Source organism: Ovis canadensis, chromosome X (genome assembly GCF_042477335.2).
Source record: "Ovis canadensis isolate MfBH-ARS-UI-01 breed Bighorn chromosome X, ARS-UI_OviCan_v2, whole genome shotgun sequence".
NCBI lineage: Eukaryota > Metazoa > Chordata > Mammalia > Artiodactyla > Bovidae > Ovis > Ovis canadensis.
In genome coordinates, this window is record NC_091727.1 from 81,012,017 (window position 1) to 81,028,167 (window position 16,151).

The 16,151-nt window shown below is 54.8% G+C and overlaps 1 protein-coding gene across 20 annotated transcripts in view; it reads right to left on the reverse strand.

The window, feature by feature from the left end:
• The window catches only part of IKBKG (inhibitor of nuclear factor kappa B kinase regulatory subunit gamma), a 24,624-nt gene continuing 8,473 nt past the window's right edge, over nt 1-16,151 (reverse strand). For 5 of the 20 annotated variants that reach the window (XM_070290403.1, XM_070290404.1, XM_070290406.1 and 2 more), the window contains 9 exons: nt 15,767-15,968; nt 13,783-13,994; nt 8,893-9,011; nt 6,348-6,500; nt 5,498-5,594; nt 4,344-4,487; nt 3,941-4,083; nt 3,704-3,765; nt 2,584-3,460 (listed from right to left, as the gene is read on the reverse strand). In XM_070290403.1, coding sequence (XP_070146504.1) covers nt 3,318-3,460; nt 3,704-3,765; nt 3,941-4,083; nt 4,344-4,487; nt 5,498-5,594; nt 6,348-6,500; nt 8,893-9,011; nt 13,783-13,994; nt 15,767-15,917 — 1,224 coding nt within the window. In that variant the 5' untranslated portion in view covers nt 15,918-15,968 and the 3' untranslated portion in view covers nt 2,584-3,317. Of the gene's footprint in view, nt 1,516-2,583; nt 3,461-3,703; nt 3,766-3,940; nt 4,084-4,343; nt 4,488-5,497; nt 5,595-6,347; nt 6,501-8,892; nt 9,012-13,782; nt 13,995-15,766; nt 15,969-16,151 lie in introns of those variants that run through there. The other 15 variants (XM_070290411.1, XM_070290412.1, XM_070290414.1 and 12 more) reach the window with 6 other exon arrangements.

Here is a 16,151-nt window from a genome sequence, read left to right on the forward strand (position 1 = left end):
TTAATCACTGGTAATCCTACCACCACAGCCATTCAAATGGTAGCAGGGCACGCACAACAGCTCTCCATCTTTTATTGGGGTCACACTTCATATATCACTGTGTCTGTTGGCTTTTTCACACCCACATGCTCCAGAGTGGGTTCCAGGTGACGAGGTATCCACGGCTCCAGAAGTGCTGCCTCCTACTCCATGGCCTTTGGTGGCTACAGATGCTGCTTCAGCCAGCAGCCTGACAGTGTTGAAGTCACGGGGTTGAGGAGGCTAGGACACTCCCTATGGGCTTGTCCATCCCACCCGACCAGCCCCATGGCAGTGGGTCCCCGCGCCTTGTCAACAGGGCACTGGAAGTCAGCGTTAGCTGCCATTTTGACATCACTTTTTGTCTAGTTTGAGTCTATGTCATTCTAGTCATTCATGAGAAAGAAATGCTTTTGTATTGTGCTTATCTGATTGCTCTTAACGTGCATTCTCTTAACCAGGTAATGAAGCAGGGTGTGTGGAAGCAATGGACAATGCCAACGTGGAGATCGTATCTGTCCATCTCCACCACCCAAACCCACGGTCATGAGGGTCCAGGGGCCACAGCTGACCCCGCAGGCAGGCTGCTTCCCTCACGGAAGGAATCCAGCCCCTTGTTTCAGAAGCCTGGTTGAAAACCTTCAGTCTTTCACATCCTGTCAGCCCCATGGGAGGCAGGAGGCCGGGTGTGAGGGGTGCCCAGTCTGCAGGAAGAGAAGGTTCCAGACAGCAGTGGGTCCCGGCCGGCGACCAGTCCCCAATCAGCCCCAAAGCAGCTGCTCTGGGGCAGAGGTGGAATGTGTGTGAAGCTCCCACTACAGCCACTGTGCTGCCTAGGTGGGGGCGCCTGCCTGAGCTGCAGAAATACTCCTGGGTTGGGGGGGTGGGCAGAGAATGTTCACCTTGCACCACTCTGGGATCTCCCTTCTTTCAGCCCCCTTTCAGAGGAGGGAGCTGGTCAGAGAAGCACTCTGGTGTATATGTGTCATCTTAGAAGCACGAAACCAATCCCTACCCAGCCAGGAGCCACCACCCAGGATGCAAGTGGTCCAACAGAGTCATCTTCTTTCTCCTAGCCACGTGCATCAGCCTCAGCAGTGCTGTCCAGCTGGAGATGAAGGGTCTGAGGCTCGACAGTCCCCGAGCCTGCAAGCACCTACCCCACTCCCAACTCCATTTTTCCTCACCACAGTGTTACCTCTGCAGAGCGCAGTGGTCACCATCACCCCAGGGAGCAAGCCCTCTGACAGAGCTGCCAATCCCAGAGATGCCTGCCTTCAAACACATCTGTCCTCATCTGTGGGCACCAGATGACCCTGTGCTGGGCTGAACGGTGGCCAACACAGATGCACATGTCCTGACCCCCAGAACGTGTGACTGTGATCTTACTTGGAAAAAAGGGTCTTTGTAGATGCGATGAAAGCAAGCATCTGGAGACGAGGTCATCCTGAATGACTCAGGGCGGGGGGGGAGGGGGCTCCAAATCCAATAAGTGTCCTTGAAAGAGAAGAAAAAGTGGAGAAGACTATGTAGAGACAGAGGCAGATGCTGGAGAGACACGTCCACCTGCCAAGGAATTCTGAGGAAGACCACTGGGAGCTGGGAGAGAGGCCTCTAGAAGGAACAAAGCCTGCCCACACCTGGATTTCAGACTTAGGCCTCCAGAAGTGGGAGGCCTAAGTCACCTGCTCCAGCAACAAAAGGAAACTAATACATTCCCCCAAAATGGCAAGTGCTCTTGTAGAAAAATTGCAGGATACGGTTTGAAAAAGCATCCATGAGCAGAGAACCTATCTGTGCCTTTAACATGTTCCTGAAGGACCATTTGCAACTGAACACTGGGCTTCAGGAAGTAGATCAGTCTCCCCCTGCAGATGACAAGAAAGCTCCCAGCCCAGGCTTGTTTTCAGAACAGGATGCTGGCTGGGCCTTCATCTAGCCAGACTGATATCCCGATCCTAGTCCGCCCTGGCACTGCCAGATAGCAGGTGTCCCACACAAAACCCAGGGACAGGGGTCTGTGTCATCCCGTTTCCAACCAGGCAGCCCCCGGGGCACAGAGGGATGCTGGGCGCTGAGAAGGAAACCACAATTACAGGGTTGATGCCCACAGCGTCGACATCCTCGGAAATATCCAGATTCTTGCAAAACTATAAAACAGTTCTCTGATGCTGGTACTCTGCCAGAGATGGTGAAGTGGCTTCTGTTGGCCAGGCTGGGGTATCTGGAGCTGGCACAGGGAACAGCATCACAGACTTTGGTGGCAGCGCTCCTGGGGAGGACCAGGGTGCATTGCAACATCAGGCAGCACGGGGCAAATGTACCTGTGGCATGCACACCTCCTCAGACCAAGAGGTGGTGACAACGCTAAACCCGAAGTTGTGCAGGATAAATGAAACAACAAAGAACAGGCTCCAGTGCAAACACACCGGTACCAAGTCAGGAAGAAGAGATAACCGCAGGTTACATCACACACGAAAAGAGTCGATCCCCCTAATGACCAAAGAGCTCTTGTAAGTCAAGGAATAAAAGACTAACCACTCAACAGAAAAATACATAAAAAAATCCAAGCAGGCCATTTATACCAGAACTGAAAAGGACCCTTCAAGCTCTGAAAAGATAAGTCAAGCTTACTCTTAACAGAGAGGAGCTCACTTTGTGGGATGGGCACAAGCCCCCCCCCACTCTTGGACACCATCACCCATGGCAGAGCTGTGGGGAGAGCAGGAAGGCACACCAGGGTAGGGGCCTCAGTGCTGTCTAGCCCTGGTGGATCCACTTCGAAGGATCCAACCCAAGGTACGTATGAGAGATGCACAAGGATTTTGTACCACAGCGACAACCCCAATGTCCAGTAGTAACAGACAGCATCAGTCCAATGTGCTGTAGCCGCCAAGGGAACAGCACCCAGCTTACAAGACCTGCACCCTAGGTGCTGTGCCAGGTGGCTGGGAGGAAGGCTCTGCCCATCTCAGCCTGGGAAGCCAGTGTCCAGGAGCCCCAGCTGTGGCTCATGACCTTCCTAGCACAGGTGGAAAAAGTGTGAACCCAAGAGCCAAGCAGCTCAGGTAGACAGAACAAAACAAAAGGGCACAGTGGTGGGCCTCACTGGGGCTCTGTGTTGCCCTAAGAGAGGCGAACCCATAAACGAGGGTGTGGAAGCATGGGGGCCTGTGGCTAGGTCTCGGGGTTCAGAGAGGGCGCTCACTCTGTGTCAGCTGCCCCTAGTTCAGGCCCAGGCAGACAGGAGAGGAAAGCAGCAGAGAGCACGGTCCTGGGCTGCCTGGCGGCCTGCAGCCCTACTCGATGCACTCCATGACGTGTATCTGCAGGGTGTCCATGTCAGGAGCCTGATACTGACACTTGGGGCAGCAGAAGTTGGGCGGCTCGTCAGGGGGGCTTCTCCTCTGGATGGGCAGGGCCAGGTTAAAGGAGTGATGAGCTGGGGAAAGAGATCAGGCACCAGTCGGGGTGGGCTTCATGTGTGTGACCCTCTGCACCAACTGTGGGGCAAGGCGAGGACCGACACCTGGGCTATGACTACCTGAGTCACCAAGGCCAGCATCTCCCTTTTAGGCCCACCCCTGGGGTGGGGGTGTACTGATGGGGAGGAGGGGGCCACGTCCAGTTCCCTCTTCCCCCGTAGTATTGGGATCCATCGTGCCTCCTCCCGCTGCTTGCTCACCTGGGGCAGGGGTTAAGGGGGGCTGGGAGACCTCAACGTGCCGCTTCCTCATGTCTTCAATCCTTTGAGAAAAGAAAAGAAAGTGTCCAATCAACACATCTGAGTCACGTCTCCAGAATGCACAAGGCTACGGAAAGGATGGGGTGCAAGGTGGGGAGGGCGAGGCCAGCCCCACCTTGACCTGACAGGCCTAGGACCCAGCACCACTGCCCGTGGAGCCTGTGCTCCGACACTCACCTGGCTGACTCCTGACAGCTGGTCTTCAACCTGCTATATTCCCTCTGCAGCTGCTCCAGCTGTTCTTGCAGGAATTCCTTCTTCTCAGCCAGCTTCTCCCGGGCCTGCCTCTCAGCCTGGAAGTCTGCCTTGTAGATATCCGCCTGGCAAAACCAAGAGAGGGGCAGCGCGTGCTGTCCATCAGCCACTTCATGCCAGGCCCGGGGAACACTGGGAGGGGGCCGGCAGAGCCCCTCAGCATGAAGACGGTCCCCGCCAGGGCATTGCAAGTTCGAGGAACATCTCGAGGGGCTCAGAGCCTTTCTGAGAGGCCACTACCAAATGACACCCAACACATGGCAGGTCCCAGCCCTCGCATCCCAGCCTACACCTTCACAGGCCGGCCACAGGGATGAGCTCTCACCTGGGCTTTTAGCACTGGGACAGTCTCCATCACAATCTTGTGCTGTTCCGCCTCCTCCTTCAGCTTGTCGATCACTTCCTGTTTGGCCACCAGGGCCTCCTCAGCCTGCTGGAGCTGCTGCTTGAGATCCTCCAGCTGCAGTCCCTAGATGTGGGGGACAGGGAGCTGACGGAGCCCCATCCGGCCCAGCCATGGAGGCCGGGCCGTCCCCGGGCCAGCCACTGCTCCTGGGGAGGAGGACCAAAAGGAACCAAAGACGGGGCATTTTGCAAGGCACGGGAAAGGCAGAGGAGGCCGGCGAGGACCACTGGGGTCACCTGGCACAACCTCCCCCAGGCTGACATTCCATCCTGAACTGTACAGTCCTCGTCCAACCCTCCAAAGGACAGGGGCCACCCGCTCCACGCAGGCCAGTCTCACGCCCTAGTGCTCCACTATGTGCCCACTAAGCCAAGTCTCACAGGTTCCCCCGTGATGCCACCTCACAGACGCCCCACAACCCCCTTTCCTGCTGCCACCCCCACCACACCCACAGAGACACACTCACACACAGAGATGCACACACATGCACACACACACAACACCCAGCCTTCCCTCTTGAGGTCAAAGGGCCACGTTTTTGTAACTGGCTCTTCATCATGTGACCCAGTTTCAGGCTTTACCCTTATAAGTCTCTTCCAAGTATGTTTCTGTTTAACTATATCCTTGAAATGTGATCACTAGAAACTACACTCAGGATAGGTCTGATGACAACCAACGACCACAGGGCTCCCAGTCACCTTCAAGACTGATACGGAAACATTCCCAGGGGACACCTGGCAGGTGGGAGCAGCCATGGAGACAAGCGTGATCCTGCTCAGGGCAGAGCATCTGGAGGCACCCTCCCCTCCGTCCACCATGGGCAGCAAACAACACAGCCCAAGTGTCTCCATCTCCCCCCACCGTCTGGCCTGACCCATCACTCCAGGGCCCTGACCAAGCTCTAGGGTGAATCGAGTATCCCTCTCCAAAGCCAGCTCTGTGAGTCTGTTAAGGTAGGGCCTTGACTTCCAATATCCCGGATCTAGGGGAGGGGATCAGCTCCCGAACTGCAGGGAGAGGAGCCAGGGGCAGCTCAGTCCCCAACACCCGGAAGACACCTCTCCAATACTCACTCGGTTCCGCTCACTGCTCACCATGCTGCTCTTGATGTGGCTGTCATACTCTTGGAAGAGCTGGTGATAAGCCACCTGCAGCTGGGCCAGCTTCCGCCTGAGGAAAAGAAACCACCTTGTCCTGATCCAGCCACAGCGTCCAACTCCACCCCCTTCCTTTCCCTCAAGGTTGAAGGCCAGAATGTGGCTTCCGGGGTGCCTCTGGGCCTTGCAGGCCATCAGCTCCAAGGCAAGCTTTGCTACCTAGTTCATATCCTTTTCCTTAAATCACACATTTTCAAAATAGTATAGAAAGCAATGTGTATCACAAAGCAGAGCTTTGGTCCAACTACACATTTCTGTGGGGTTGGCTTTTCTTCACGTACTTCAATCAAAACATATCACAACAAAAAAGAAAGAAAAACAATAAAAAACCTGTCACAACAGACTGACCACAGCAGCAGCGGACAGAAGAGTCCAGCAATTTTTAGTGAACCAGAGACAATAATGAATGAGATTTATAAAAATGTAATACGTCAGTCTCTAAGTATTTTCTGGAAGACATAGTTCTGTTTCATAAGAATATGTATTTTTATGTGCAAAAAATAAAACTAAAGTCCCCTTCAAAAAAGTCAACTTCATGAAGAATCCAGAAAAGCACGAGGATGGTTTGAGATGAAAGAAGACTCAAAAGACACCCCATCAAAGACAAAGCAGGATCCTCAATAGGACGCTGTGAACGTGTGGGCCAGAGGGTGGAATTGGAATGTGGATAGGAGAGTGAAGGATGTCACCCTCTCCAGGACGCCTCGCTGGGGTGTGATGACAGTCAGGGACAGCGCTGGACGTCCCCCCACCACATCCCACTCACTTCTCCTCCGAGGCAGCCTGGCGTTCCATGCGCAGGGCAGCCTCCATGTTCTGGTTCTGCAGACGAAGCTGGTCCACCTGCACGCTATGCCGCTGTTGCAGCGCCTCCCGCTCGCTCTCCAGCTGCCGGGCCTGTTCACTGGCTACCCGGGCCCTGTGAGGAAGCGGAGGTCACACACAGGCCCAGCGGAGGGGGGCACCGGCCAACCCAGCACCCCTGCCACATGGTGCAAGACGGACACCAGGGCAGGGGACCAGTCCTGGCACAGGGCAACGAAGGGGGAGGCCTCCAGGTGACTCCAGGGTGGGCACTGGCTGAGGAGACATGGACGACTGCAGGGTACCTGGCTCGGGATGGGTTTGGGCTGGGGACAGCCATCCAGGAAGGCTGTTCTGGGGGTAAAGGAGATGGTCCCAGGGGAGAGGAGCCCCGGGAACTGCCCATGAGGTTACCACAGACGGGTGCTGGGTGCGCTGGCCAGGGCCATCTAGTGGATGGGTCGGGAGGGACTGCAAGGAAAGGAAGTAGAGACAGCCAGTCTTGATAGAATTTCTAGAAGGTGGGGAGGGAGAAGTGAGAAATGGGGGGGAGCCGGAAAGGGGCACTGCTCCAGAGGCCACGCAGGCTCCACACCTGTCCAAAGAGCCTCCTTCTTGCCTGCCTGTGGGTATACAGCACTGATGGCCCAGCACCCCCCACCGCCCCGGGTCTCCTACATCCAAACAGCACCTTGCACTCTGGGTCCAGGCTTCGGCCAGGCCAACCGCTGGACCGAGGCTGCCTCAGCCCCACTGCAGGGTGATGGCGGGAGGCTGCTGGAGATGGGCTCTGGTCCCAGCATCTCTCCACACCTGCGCCAGTCTATCAGACGCAGATCCCGTCTGTGAGCTGACAAAACCCAGCCCTGTCACTGCCATCATCGGATGGGACTGCCACCTGCCAGGGGCCTGATGGGAGACACCTCCTGCCCTGAGCTGTGTAGTTCAGCACATACGTGCTCAGCCAAGGGGGTAGAAGTGGAGGTGGGGTGATAGGAAAGCAGGGTGCCCAAGAGCCTATAACTGCTGGAATAACGGCCCTCCAGGGTCGTTAGAGGACCAACTGCTACTGCTAAGTCGCTTCAGTCGTGTCCAACTCTGTGCGACCCCATAGACGGCAGCCCACCAGGCACCCCCATCCCTGGGATTCTCCAGGCATGAACACTGGAGTGGGTTGCCATTTCCTTCTCCAATGCAGGAAAGTGAAAAGTGAAAGTGAAGTCGCTTAGTCGTGTCCAACCCTCAGCGACCCCATGGACTGCAGCCTTCCAGGCTCCGCCGTCCATGGGATTTTCCAGGCAAGAGTACTGGAGTGGGGTGCCATTGCCTTCTCCACAGAGGACCAAAGGCAGTTACAAAACTGCATTGACAGTGTCCCAACTCCAGCAGCTTCTTTTAGGTGCACAGAAAAAGAGATAGGCAGAGAAGATACCAGAGTATCCTAAAAATTACATGTGCCTTTTCCCAACACTGAGTGACTGAGGCATGTCTGGGGAGACGGCAGGATGCAACAATCCCAGAGCCAGTAGGCTCATCCTTGAGTGGCCTCCCCACTCGCCATCCATTTCCTAGAGGGCGGCACGCTCACACATGCTTACCTCCTGCCTGTTCCCCCAGCCTCCTTCAGGAAGGCATCCCGGACACCGCCCGGGGCACCCTGACCACCTCCAGCGCTGCGAGGGCTGGGGCCACCCTGTAGCCCAAACCCATCAGTTTGGGGCATCTGCAGTGGAGGGGCGTGAGATCCACAGAAACATCCGTGCCCTTTGACCCAATACCCTCACTTGCAGAAACCTCCCACTGCAGAAGAGAGCCACCAGAGGACCTAAGGATGCTGACTTCAGAAGGGCCAGTGTGCAAGGATGGCCCGGGGATGGTGCCTGGGCAGTAGGCTGGTGCGAGTCCTTGACATTGATGCGACACTTTCTCTACTGATAAGGGTGGTCTCTGTGCCTCAGCTGTTGGCACCACAGGGTGGTTTACAGGGCGCACCAGCTTTCCTCTGGGAGTCAGGAAGTTTGGCACATGCCTGGTAGCCATCAGCCCTCAATAATACTCATGGCGCTGAGTCTCGAGTGGGCTCCCTAGGTCTCCAGGGGGGGCCTCTGTTGCTGCCTATGAAGGAAGCGTGCTGGGGCCCCCTCAAGGGAGGGAGAGAGGGAACCAAAGGCATGGGGGTCTTCACCCCTGACCCGTGTCTTCTGCCCTTGGGGGTCCTGGTGTGTGCCCATTCCTTGTCATCATTCTCAGCTGGGAGGGCTTCCCTGCAGCCCACGGGCGTGCCCTTCCACACCACCCCAGAAACACCCACTCAGTAAAGAAGACAAACTCCAGCAGAAGGTCAGAGAGCCCACAGGTGCACTGAGACCCAGGTCCTGGACGCCCAGTACCACCAGTCCTGTGTGTCCTGTCACAGAGGACATTTCTGGAGGCTCCCGAAGGGTCCTGTTCTCCTCGGGAGCCCTGGCAGTGGCCTCGGGCTGGGCTCGCCCTCCCTGTCACTTCACCTGCTCTCCAAAGCCTGGCGCTCCTTAGTGGCAGCCTCCAAGCGACTCTGGCTCTCCTGCAGCTCCCCCAGCAAGGATGTTACCTGGGCTTTCACTGAGGCCTTGTCCTCAGCCATCTGCTGCATGAAAAAAAAAAAGAGCCACTTTCTGTCAGCAGTGGTTTTTTTGCCAGCTGCCTGCCCCTTGCACACTCAAGTCCCCGGGGAAGCCTGGAAACACGGTGACAGGCCTCCTGAGGGCTGCCCTCAGCGGTCCCCGTCACCTAACCTCCACCTCTGGAAGCATCTCCCCCTCATCCAGGCAGCTGAAGCAGTGGAAAGAGATCCCGTCCCGTGAGCACCCCCTCCCAGGCCTTCCTCATCCCTGCAGATGGGGCAAAAGGAGAGGCAGGGACATGGGAGCCTCTCCACCTCTGAGACTCAGTGCCGAGGAAGGCAAGATTCAAACAGAGTGACAAAGATACACTGCTCCATGGGCCCCAGGCCACTGGAAGGTGATGTGGACTAATACCATTTCCAGAAGATTTGCACAAGCAACAAGATGCAAGAGTTGGCCCAACTCCCCTTTGCCCAACTCCCTTCAAGCTGTCCAGACTCCAGTCCCGAGACCGAGGCCTGCTCAAGCCCAGGGTCAAGCCCCAGTCCTCAGCTTTCCCCGCCCCTCGGTACCAACCACCACACAGACCTCCCAGCCAGGCCTGGGGGCCTGCACACACACACTCGTGCACTCACACATGTGCACACAGCCCCACCCACCATTCCTTCTCAAAGGCAGTCTCAGGCCTGTGACCCTCTCCATGTATACACATGTGAGGATGACCTGCTCTGTCTCAAGGCCTTCAGTACCCTCCAAAGGCTGAGACTTTACAGAGTCCTACCTCCAGGACAGACTTGTCTCTTACAACCCAACTTAGCTATCTGACTGCCTGTCTAACTTCTCCACCTTGAAGCCCATGGGCACACCCTATGGATTAATGCCCACACTCCAGCCCACCGCTGGGCCCAGCCCACTGAGAGTCCCTTGCTGAGCAGCTACAATAAGCTTGCCCAGGCTCCCAGTTCCACCCCTGTGGCTCTAGGAGTTCCCCAGGGCTGCCCAAAAGGACCACAAATTTGGCAGGTGGTTAAGATAACAGAAACAGATTGCTTTCTAGAGGCCAGGAGTCCAAGAGCAAGGTGTCAGCAGCGCTGGATAGTTCTGAGGGCTTTGAGGGAGGATCAGCTCCAGCCCACTGCCTTGGCTTCTGGGGGTGGCCAGTGGTCCTTGGTATTCATCAGCTGTAGCTGCATCACTCCATCTCTGCCTCCATCATCACGTGACCATCTTCCCTGTATGTCTGCTTCTCTTCTAAGGACACCAGTCATTGGATTTAAACCCATCCTCAGCTACTGTGACCTCACCTTAACTTGGTTATATCTGCAAAGACCTCATGTTTAACTAAGGTCACATTCTGAGGTACTAGGGGTTAGGATATGGACATTTCTTTGGAGGAAACATAACAATCCATAATATCCTCCATACTCCAGATGAATCCACATAGCTCAGCCCCCTCCCCTGGTTCCTGTCACACTCAGGATCAAAGCCTGAATCCTTCCACTGGCTTACTAATCCCACATGACTAGTCTCCACCATGACTACCTCCTCAGCCCCTCTCCATTCTGCCCCAGCTATGCTTGCCTCTTTAGTCTTCCCTGAACATTACAGGTAAGCTTCTGCCTCAGGACCTTTGCACATACTTTCCTCTCCTCTAAAACATTCTTTCCCCAGATATCCATATGGCTCATGTCCTGTCTTCCAGGCTTACTCGATGGCAACTTAGTGAGACCTTCCTCATCTAAGAGTGCAAATAGCCCACACCACCTGTTCTATTAGATGAATATCTCCACTTGGATATCTAGTCATCCTCTCAAAACTAACCTCAGTAAAACTATACTCCTGATCATCCCCAGAAGCCAGTTCCACTCATGGCCTTCCTTGTTACCAGTAGATGGCTAACCCATGCTCTAGTTGGCAGGACAAAACCTTCAAGTCCTTCTTGATTCCCATCTGCCTCTCACAGCTCACGTGAGATCCATCAGGAAATCCTGTCAAGATGTATCTTAGAATCTATTTGATGACACTTAGCAGGTAATGGTACTATTTTACATGTGACAGTGCTGGTGTGGTTATGTTTCTTTCAAAGTCATTTCTTAGAGATGCACATGGAACTTTTTCTGGAAAAAAATCACACGGTGTCTGGAATTTGGTTCTAAAAAATGGGTGAACTCCTAGATATCTACCTGAAAGAAATGAAAACTCATGTCGGCACAGAAATGTTCATAGCAGCGTTACTCCTAACAGCCAGAGTAGAAATAACCCAGATGTCCATCAAATGAAGACTGGATTTAAAAAAATGCAGTCTCTCTCTATACTGGAATATCATCCAGCCATAAAGTGAAATGAGGTACTTGGACAAACTATAGCATGGATGAACCTTAAAAACATGATGCTGAGAGAAAGTAGCCAGACACAAGAGCCACACATTGCAGGATTCCACTCACAGAAGATGTGCAGGTACCTGGGGCTTGGGGGGATGGGACTGCGGAGTGACAGCTCATGGGGACACGGTTTCTTCCTGGGGTTTCTTCTTGCGGTTTTGGAACTACATAAAGGAAAGAGATGGTTGGCCAACTCTAAGACTATACTAAAAACAATTGAATTCTATACTTTCAAGGGGCAAATTTTATGGTATATGAGTTTTATTCTGGTTTCTCCAGGGTTAACATCTTACCCCTATCACCTGCTGTCCATGTGCAAGAGTTTCTTTTATGTATACACCTGGGGTACAACTGACAAGGTGAGGGTGACCTGAACTTTCAACTTGAAGAAAAAATGCCAGATGGTTTTTCAAGGCAGTGTCACCAATTGATGCTTCCAGCAGCAACATGAAGCCATAGCCTCTCCAATACCCACTACTGTCAGACTTGTCAGCTAGCAATAGGGCTTTGGCAGTGGCTCTGATCGCTACTGTGAAGCCAGCATCCCATCCCGTAAGTACAGGGCAGGTGGATGCTCTGCAGGCATTCTGAGAATAGCAGCCTTCTCCTTCTCCCTTCTGCACAGGTTGAGGGTGGTAGTGGCTTTACTGGTGGCCCCAAAGTGGTATGGCCACGGCCTAACCCACAGTTAGGCCTAACCTGAGCACCAAAGAATTGATGCTTTTGAACTATGATGTTGGAGAAGACTCTTGAGAGTCCCTTGGACTGGAAGGAGATCCAATGAGTCCAGCTTAAAGGAAATCAGTCCTGAATGTTCATTGCAAGGACTGATGTTGAAGCTGAAACTCCAATCCTTTGGCCACCTGATACGAAGAGCTGACTCACTGGAAAAGACCCTGATGCTGGGAAAGATTGAAGACGGAAGGAGAAGGGGATGACAGAGGAAGAGATGGTTGGATGGCATCACTAACTCAATGGACATGAGTTTTGAGTAAACTCTGGGAGTTGGTAATGGACAGGGAGGCCTGGCGTGCTGCAGTCCATGTGGTTGCATAGAGTCGGAAACAACTGAGTGACTGAACTAACCTATATGTCAATGGCATCTGACCTAGAGACACGGTCACTGCAGATATAATGGTGTGAAGATGAGGTCACACTGGAAGAGAGCGGGCCTCTGATCCAGTGACTCCTGAAAACTACAAAAGACTCGGACAATTGAGCAAGCTCTACTGTGACTTCTCGCAGCCTAAGGTCAGGACCCTGGGCCAACCCAGCTCCCTTTTGAGTCCCCATCTGAGAAAACAGGGCTGGCAAGAGAATGTAGTTTGCTCCAGCCAACATTTGACTGAGCACCCCCCCTTTCTCCAAGTCTTTCCTAAGAAGGCTCCCCACATGTGAACCCCTGCTCTGGCCCTTTGAGATGTCCGTGTACCTCCAACAACCCAGGAGAGGCTTTCTCGGGGACCTGAGAGTCATTCCTTTGAAATGGGATCCTCAGGAAGGACAGGGCCTGAGTCTACCCATCTCTGAGTAGGATGGAATCGTAACATCCAAGAACTGACCCCGGGGACGGACGCTGCTGACCTCACCACATTGACCCTGACCAACCCACCATGGGTTTTCACTCGAGACCCTGTCGCTGACCCCACCTCACTCTCCCTTCAAATCACCGGCACCCCTATGCCAATCAGAAGGGTGCCTGGTGCTTTCGTCTGCTGACCGTGGTTACCAAACAAAACCGGTTCCTACCCCTTTACCTAAAGGCCGGATGAACTGCTCTTTGACACTTGTGTCTTCATAAGATGAGGAAAGATGCCCAGACACGAGGGGAGAAGGCCACGTGACAGTGTGTTTGCAAACCACGGAACAGAGTCCTCCCAGCAGGTACCTGAGGCTAGGAGACAGACTTGGACCAGATCCTGCCCTCAGAAGGAACCAACCCTGTCCACGCCTGGATCATGGACTTCCAGCCTCCATGACTGGCAGACCACACATTTCTGTGGCTTCCAACTACCCTGTTTGTGGTACTCTGTTACAGCAGCCCCGGAAACCTGAGACACTCCCCAAGGGCCCCCACCAGGCTGTCTATACTGCCAGCAGCGTGATTTCTGGCCAGGCCCTGGGCCACATGTACCAGCTTGATCTCTGGGACCCAGAAATCAAGTACCTAAGGGGAGCCATACAGGTGCCCCAGGCCTCCGGGAATGACCACCCCTACAAGTCCCCAGAGGGCACACTGTCATGCATGGCTCCGTCTCTCCTGGACTTGCCCTCCGTTCCTTTATCTTTACTGATTTCAACCCATATCCCAGCCAGCTGCTCATCCTAATGCCGTAACTGGGAGGACAACAGCTTTCCCCAACTCCGGGAGCCCCCCACCCTGGTGCCCCCAAGCAGGCGGCCAGGTCCTTACCTGCTGGCATGTCTTCAGGCGTTCCACCTCCTGTAGGGCCTGCTCCCTCTGCTGGCGCAGTTCGCGCTTCTCTAGGCTCAGCCTCGCCACCAAGTCCCGGGCCTCCTGGAACTTCTGCATGAGGAAGGCCTTCTCCTCCCTCTGGTTGCCCTGGAAACGCTGCAGCTCCTCACAGCGCTCGCGCAGCATCTGATTGCTCTGGCGGATGGCGTCTGCAGAGATAGCTGGGGCCAGATGAGCCCAGGGCCTGCGGCCCCCCACCGCCCCGAGGACTCCCCCACTGGGACGTCTTCCCAACACTCCCTCGTTTCGCCGATCACTTTCAAAGTCAGCTACGCGAATGACATACCCCCAGTGTCCACAAAAGCTTCACTTAAAAACACATGTCAGGGAGTCCCTAGTGGCCTCGTGGTTGGGACCCAGTGCTTTCACTGCCCTGGCCCGGGTTCAATTCCTGGTCAGGGAACTGAGGTCCCACAAGCCGCACAGTGTGGCAAAAAAAAAAAATGTCAAATGTCAGTTTATTTGTTCTTTGTAAGTGACTCTGGAACTCATCTGCCTTCTGCATGGGTCAGAGCAGGCCCCTGGGTCACTGCCTTCAGGATCAGACTGGGGGCAAACTTCCCCGAGCTCTGCTGGCCCCAGACTGAGGGGGGTCTGGGGGGCAGGGCCAGAAGTCTCGGAGCAGGCGAGTTCTCTGAGCCTCACCATCCTCTTGTACACGTTCAATGGGGACAAGCATCCCCATCTCAGAGACAGGACGGGTAACATGGAAAAGCAGCCAAAGTGCCTGGTACACAAGACAGCTTCAAGAACCACTTTGTCCTCCTCTTCCCAGGCAGTCAGCAAGGGCTAAGGAAAGGAGAGCCACCCACCCAGGGACACCCCCAAGCAGCAGCTCACCACTGGTACTGACAAAACGGATCCATGGCCTGTGAAGGTGCTAACCACCACAGAACTAGATCAGAGGAGGCCCCCTCTCTGTTCAGAACCCCCAACGAGCTAAATAGGCCTTCTGATGGAACATTCTTTCGCTAGAACCACAATGGCTCCTGAGCCTGGCTCCAGAGCCTCCTTTTACGTACCACAGTCCCCATAAGACTCCAGCCCTACAAGAGAGCGACTGATCTGAGACAGGGCTTTCTGCCTCAGGCCCACGGTGCCCCCACCAGCCCCCACTGTCCTGGGGATGAGCTCAGACCACATATGTAGCTGTGGAGAGCGAACTGTCTCCCTGCCCCAAACTTGGCTGCCAGCTCAATGTGGCCCCAACACAGAAACATATTTAACGACACCTGGGGGATATTGTTGGTTGTCTTACCTGGAGGGGGGACGATTGACAGTCCACCCACAGTGGCCCAGATGTCCCTTCCCCAAAGCCACCCACGGGCCCTTCCTAGGAAGCCCCAGCCTAGCCCAGAGCAGACTACACCCCTTTCTGGAGCAGGCCACACCCCTTAAATAGCCACGCCCTTCCTCGGGTAGCCACGCCCCTTTCCAGTATATTGTTTGATGCTTCTGTCCATGGGGTCGCAGAGAGTCAGACACACGACTGAGTGACTGAATGACAACAATGGCTGATCAGTGGGGAGACACAGGAGCCTGGCGGCCTTGGCCCGACAGGGACAACCCAAAAAGGTCACCTCAGCTCCAGAGCTCCTTGGAGGGAGGGCAGCCCAGCTTCTCCCTCTGCCCGCCCCTTCTTCCTCACTGCCCTGCCCTTCCCTTCCCATCCCCTCCCCTCCCCAGTGTTGGTCCTGACTCTAAACATTCTGGATGGCACTCTGTAGCTGTGAGTCACTTCCAAAGAACCCCACAGGAAATGAAGGAAGGAGGCTAGCTGAGCCAGAGCCACAAACAGGCTCTCGAGCGCCTGCCCACCTCAGTCCCAGAAAACGCAGAGGCACTGGGTAAGTGGGGTCAATTCCCCCAGCAGGGCCTGCTCCCCAGACATTTGACGCTGCCCGCCCACTGTTGCCCTCACCTCGGAGCTCTTGATTCTCCTCCAGACAGCGCTGGAAGGTCTCAGGGGTGCCCTGCTCTGAAGGCATGTGGAGCATGGCTGGCTTCCCCAGAGAAGACTCTTCACCTAGCATGTCCTGGTCCCCTGCCGGGCCACCACTCGGCTGCACCATCTCACACAGTGGACTCTTTCAGGGGGGCCTGCTCATCCAACACGTCAGGGCCTGAAAGAGAGTTAGCAAGGGTAGGATATGAAGAGACCTATACAGAATTCTCCTACCCTGCAGGACGAGGAGTCCTGGCATCACATTTCAAGCAAAATGATGAGCATGCTGGCAAGTGGAAAGAGATGCTAACATGGGCTTTCTGGTCTAAGAGGTAGCACATAGTCCCATTCCTAAGGGAGG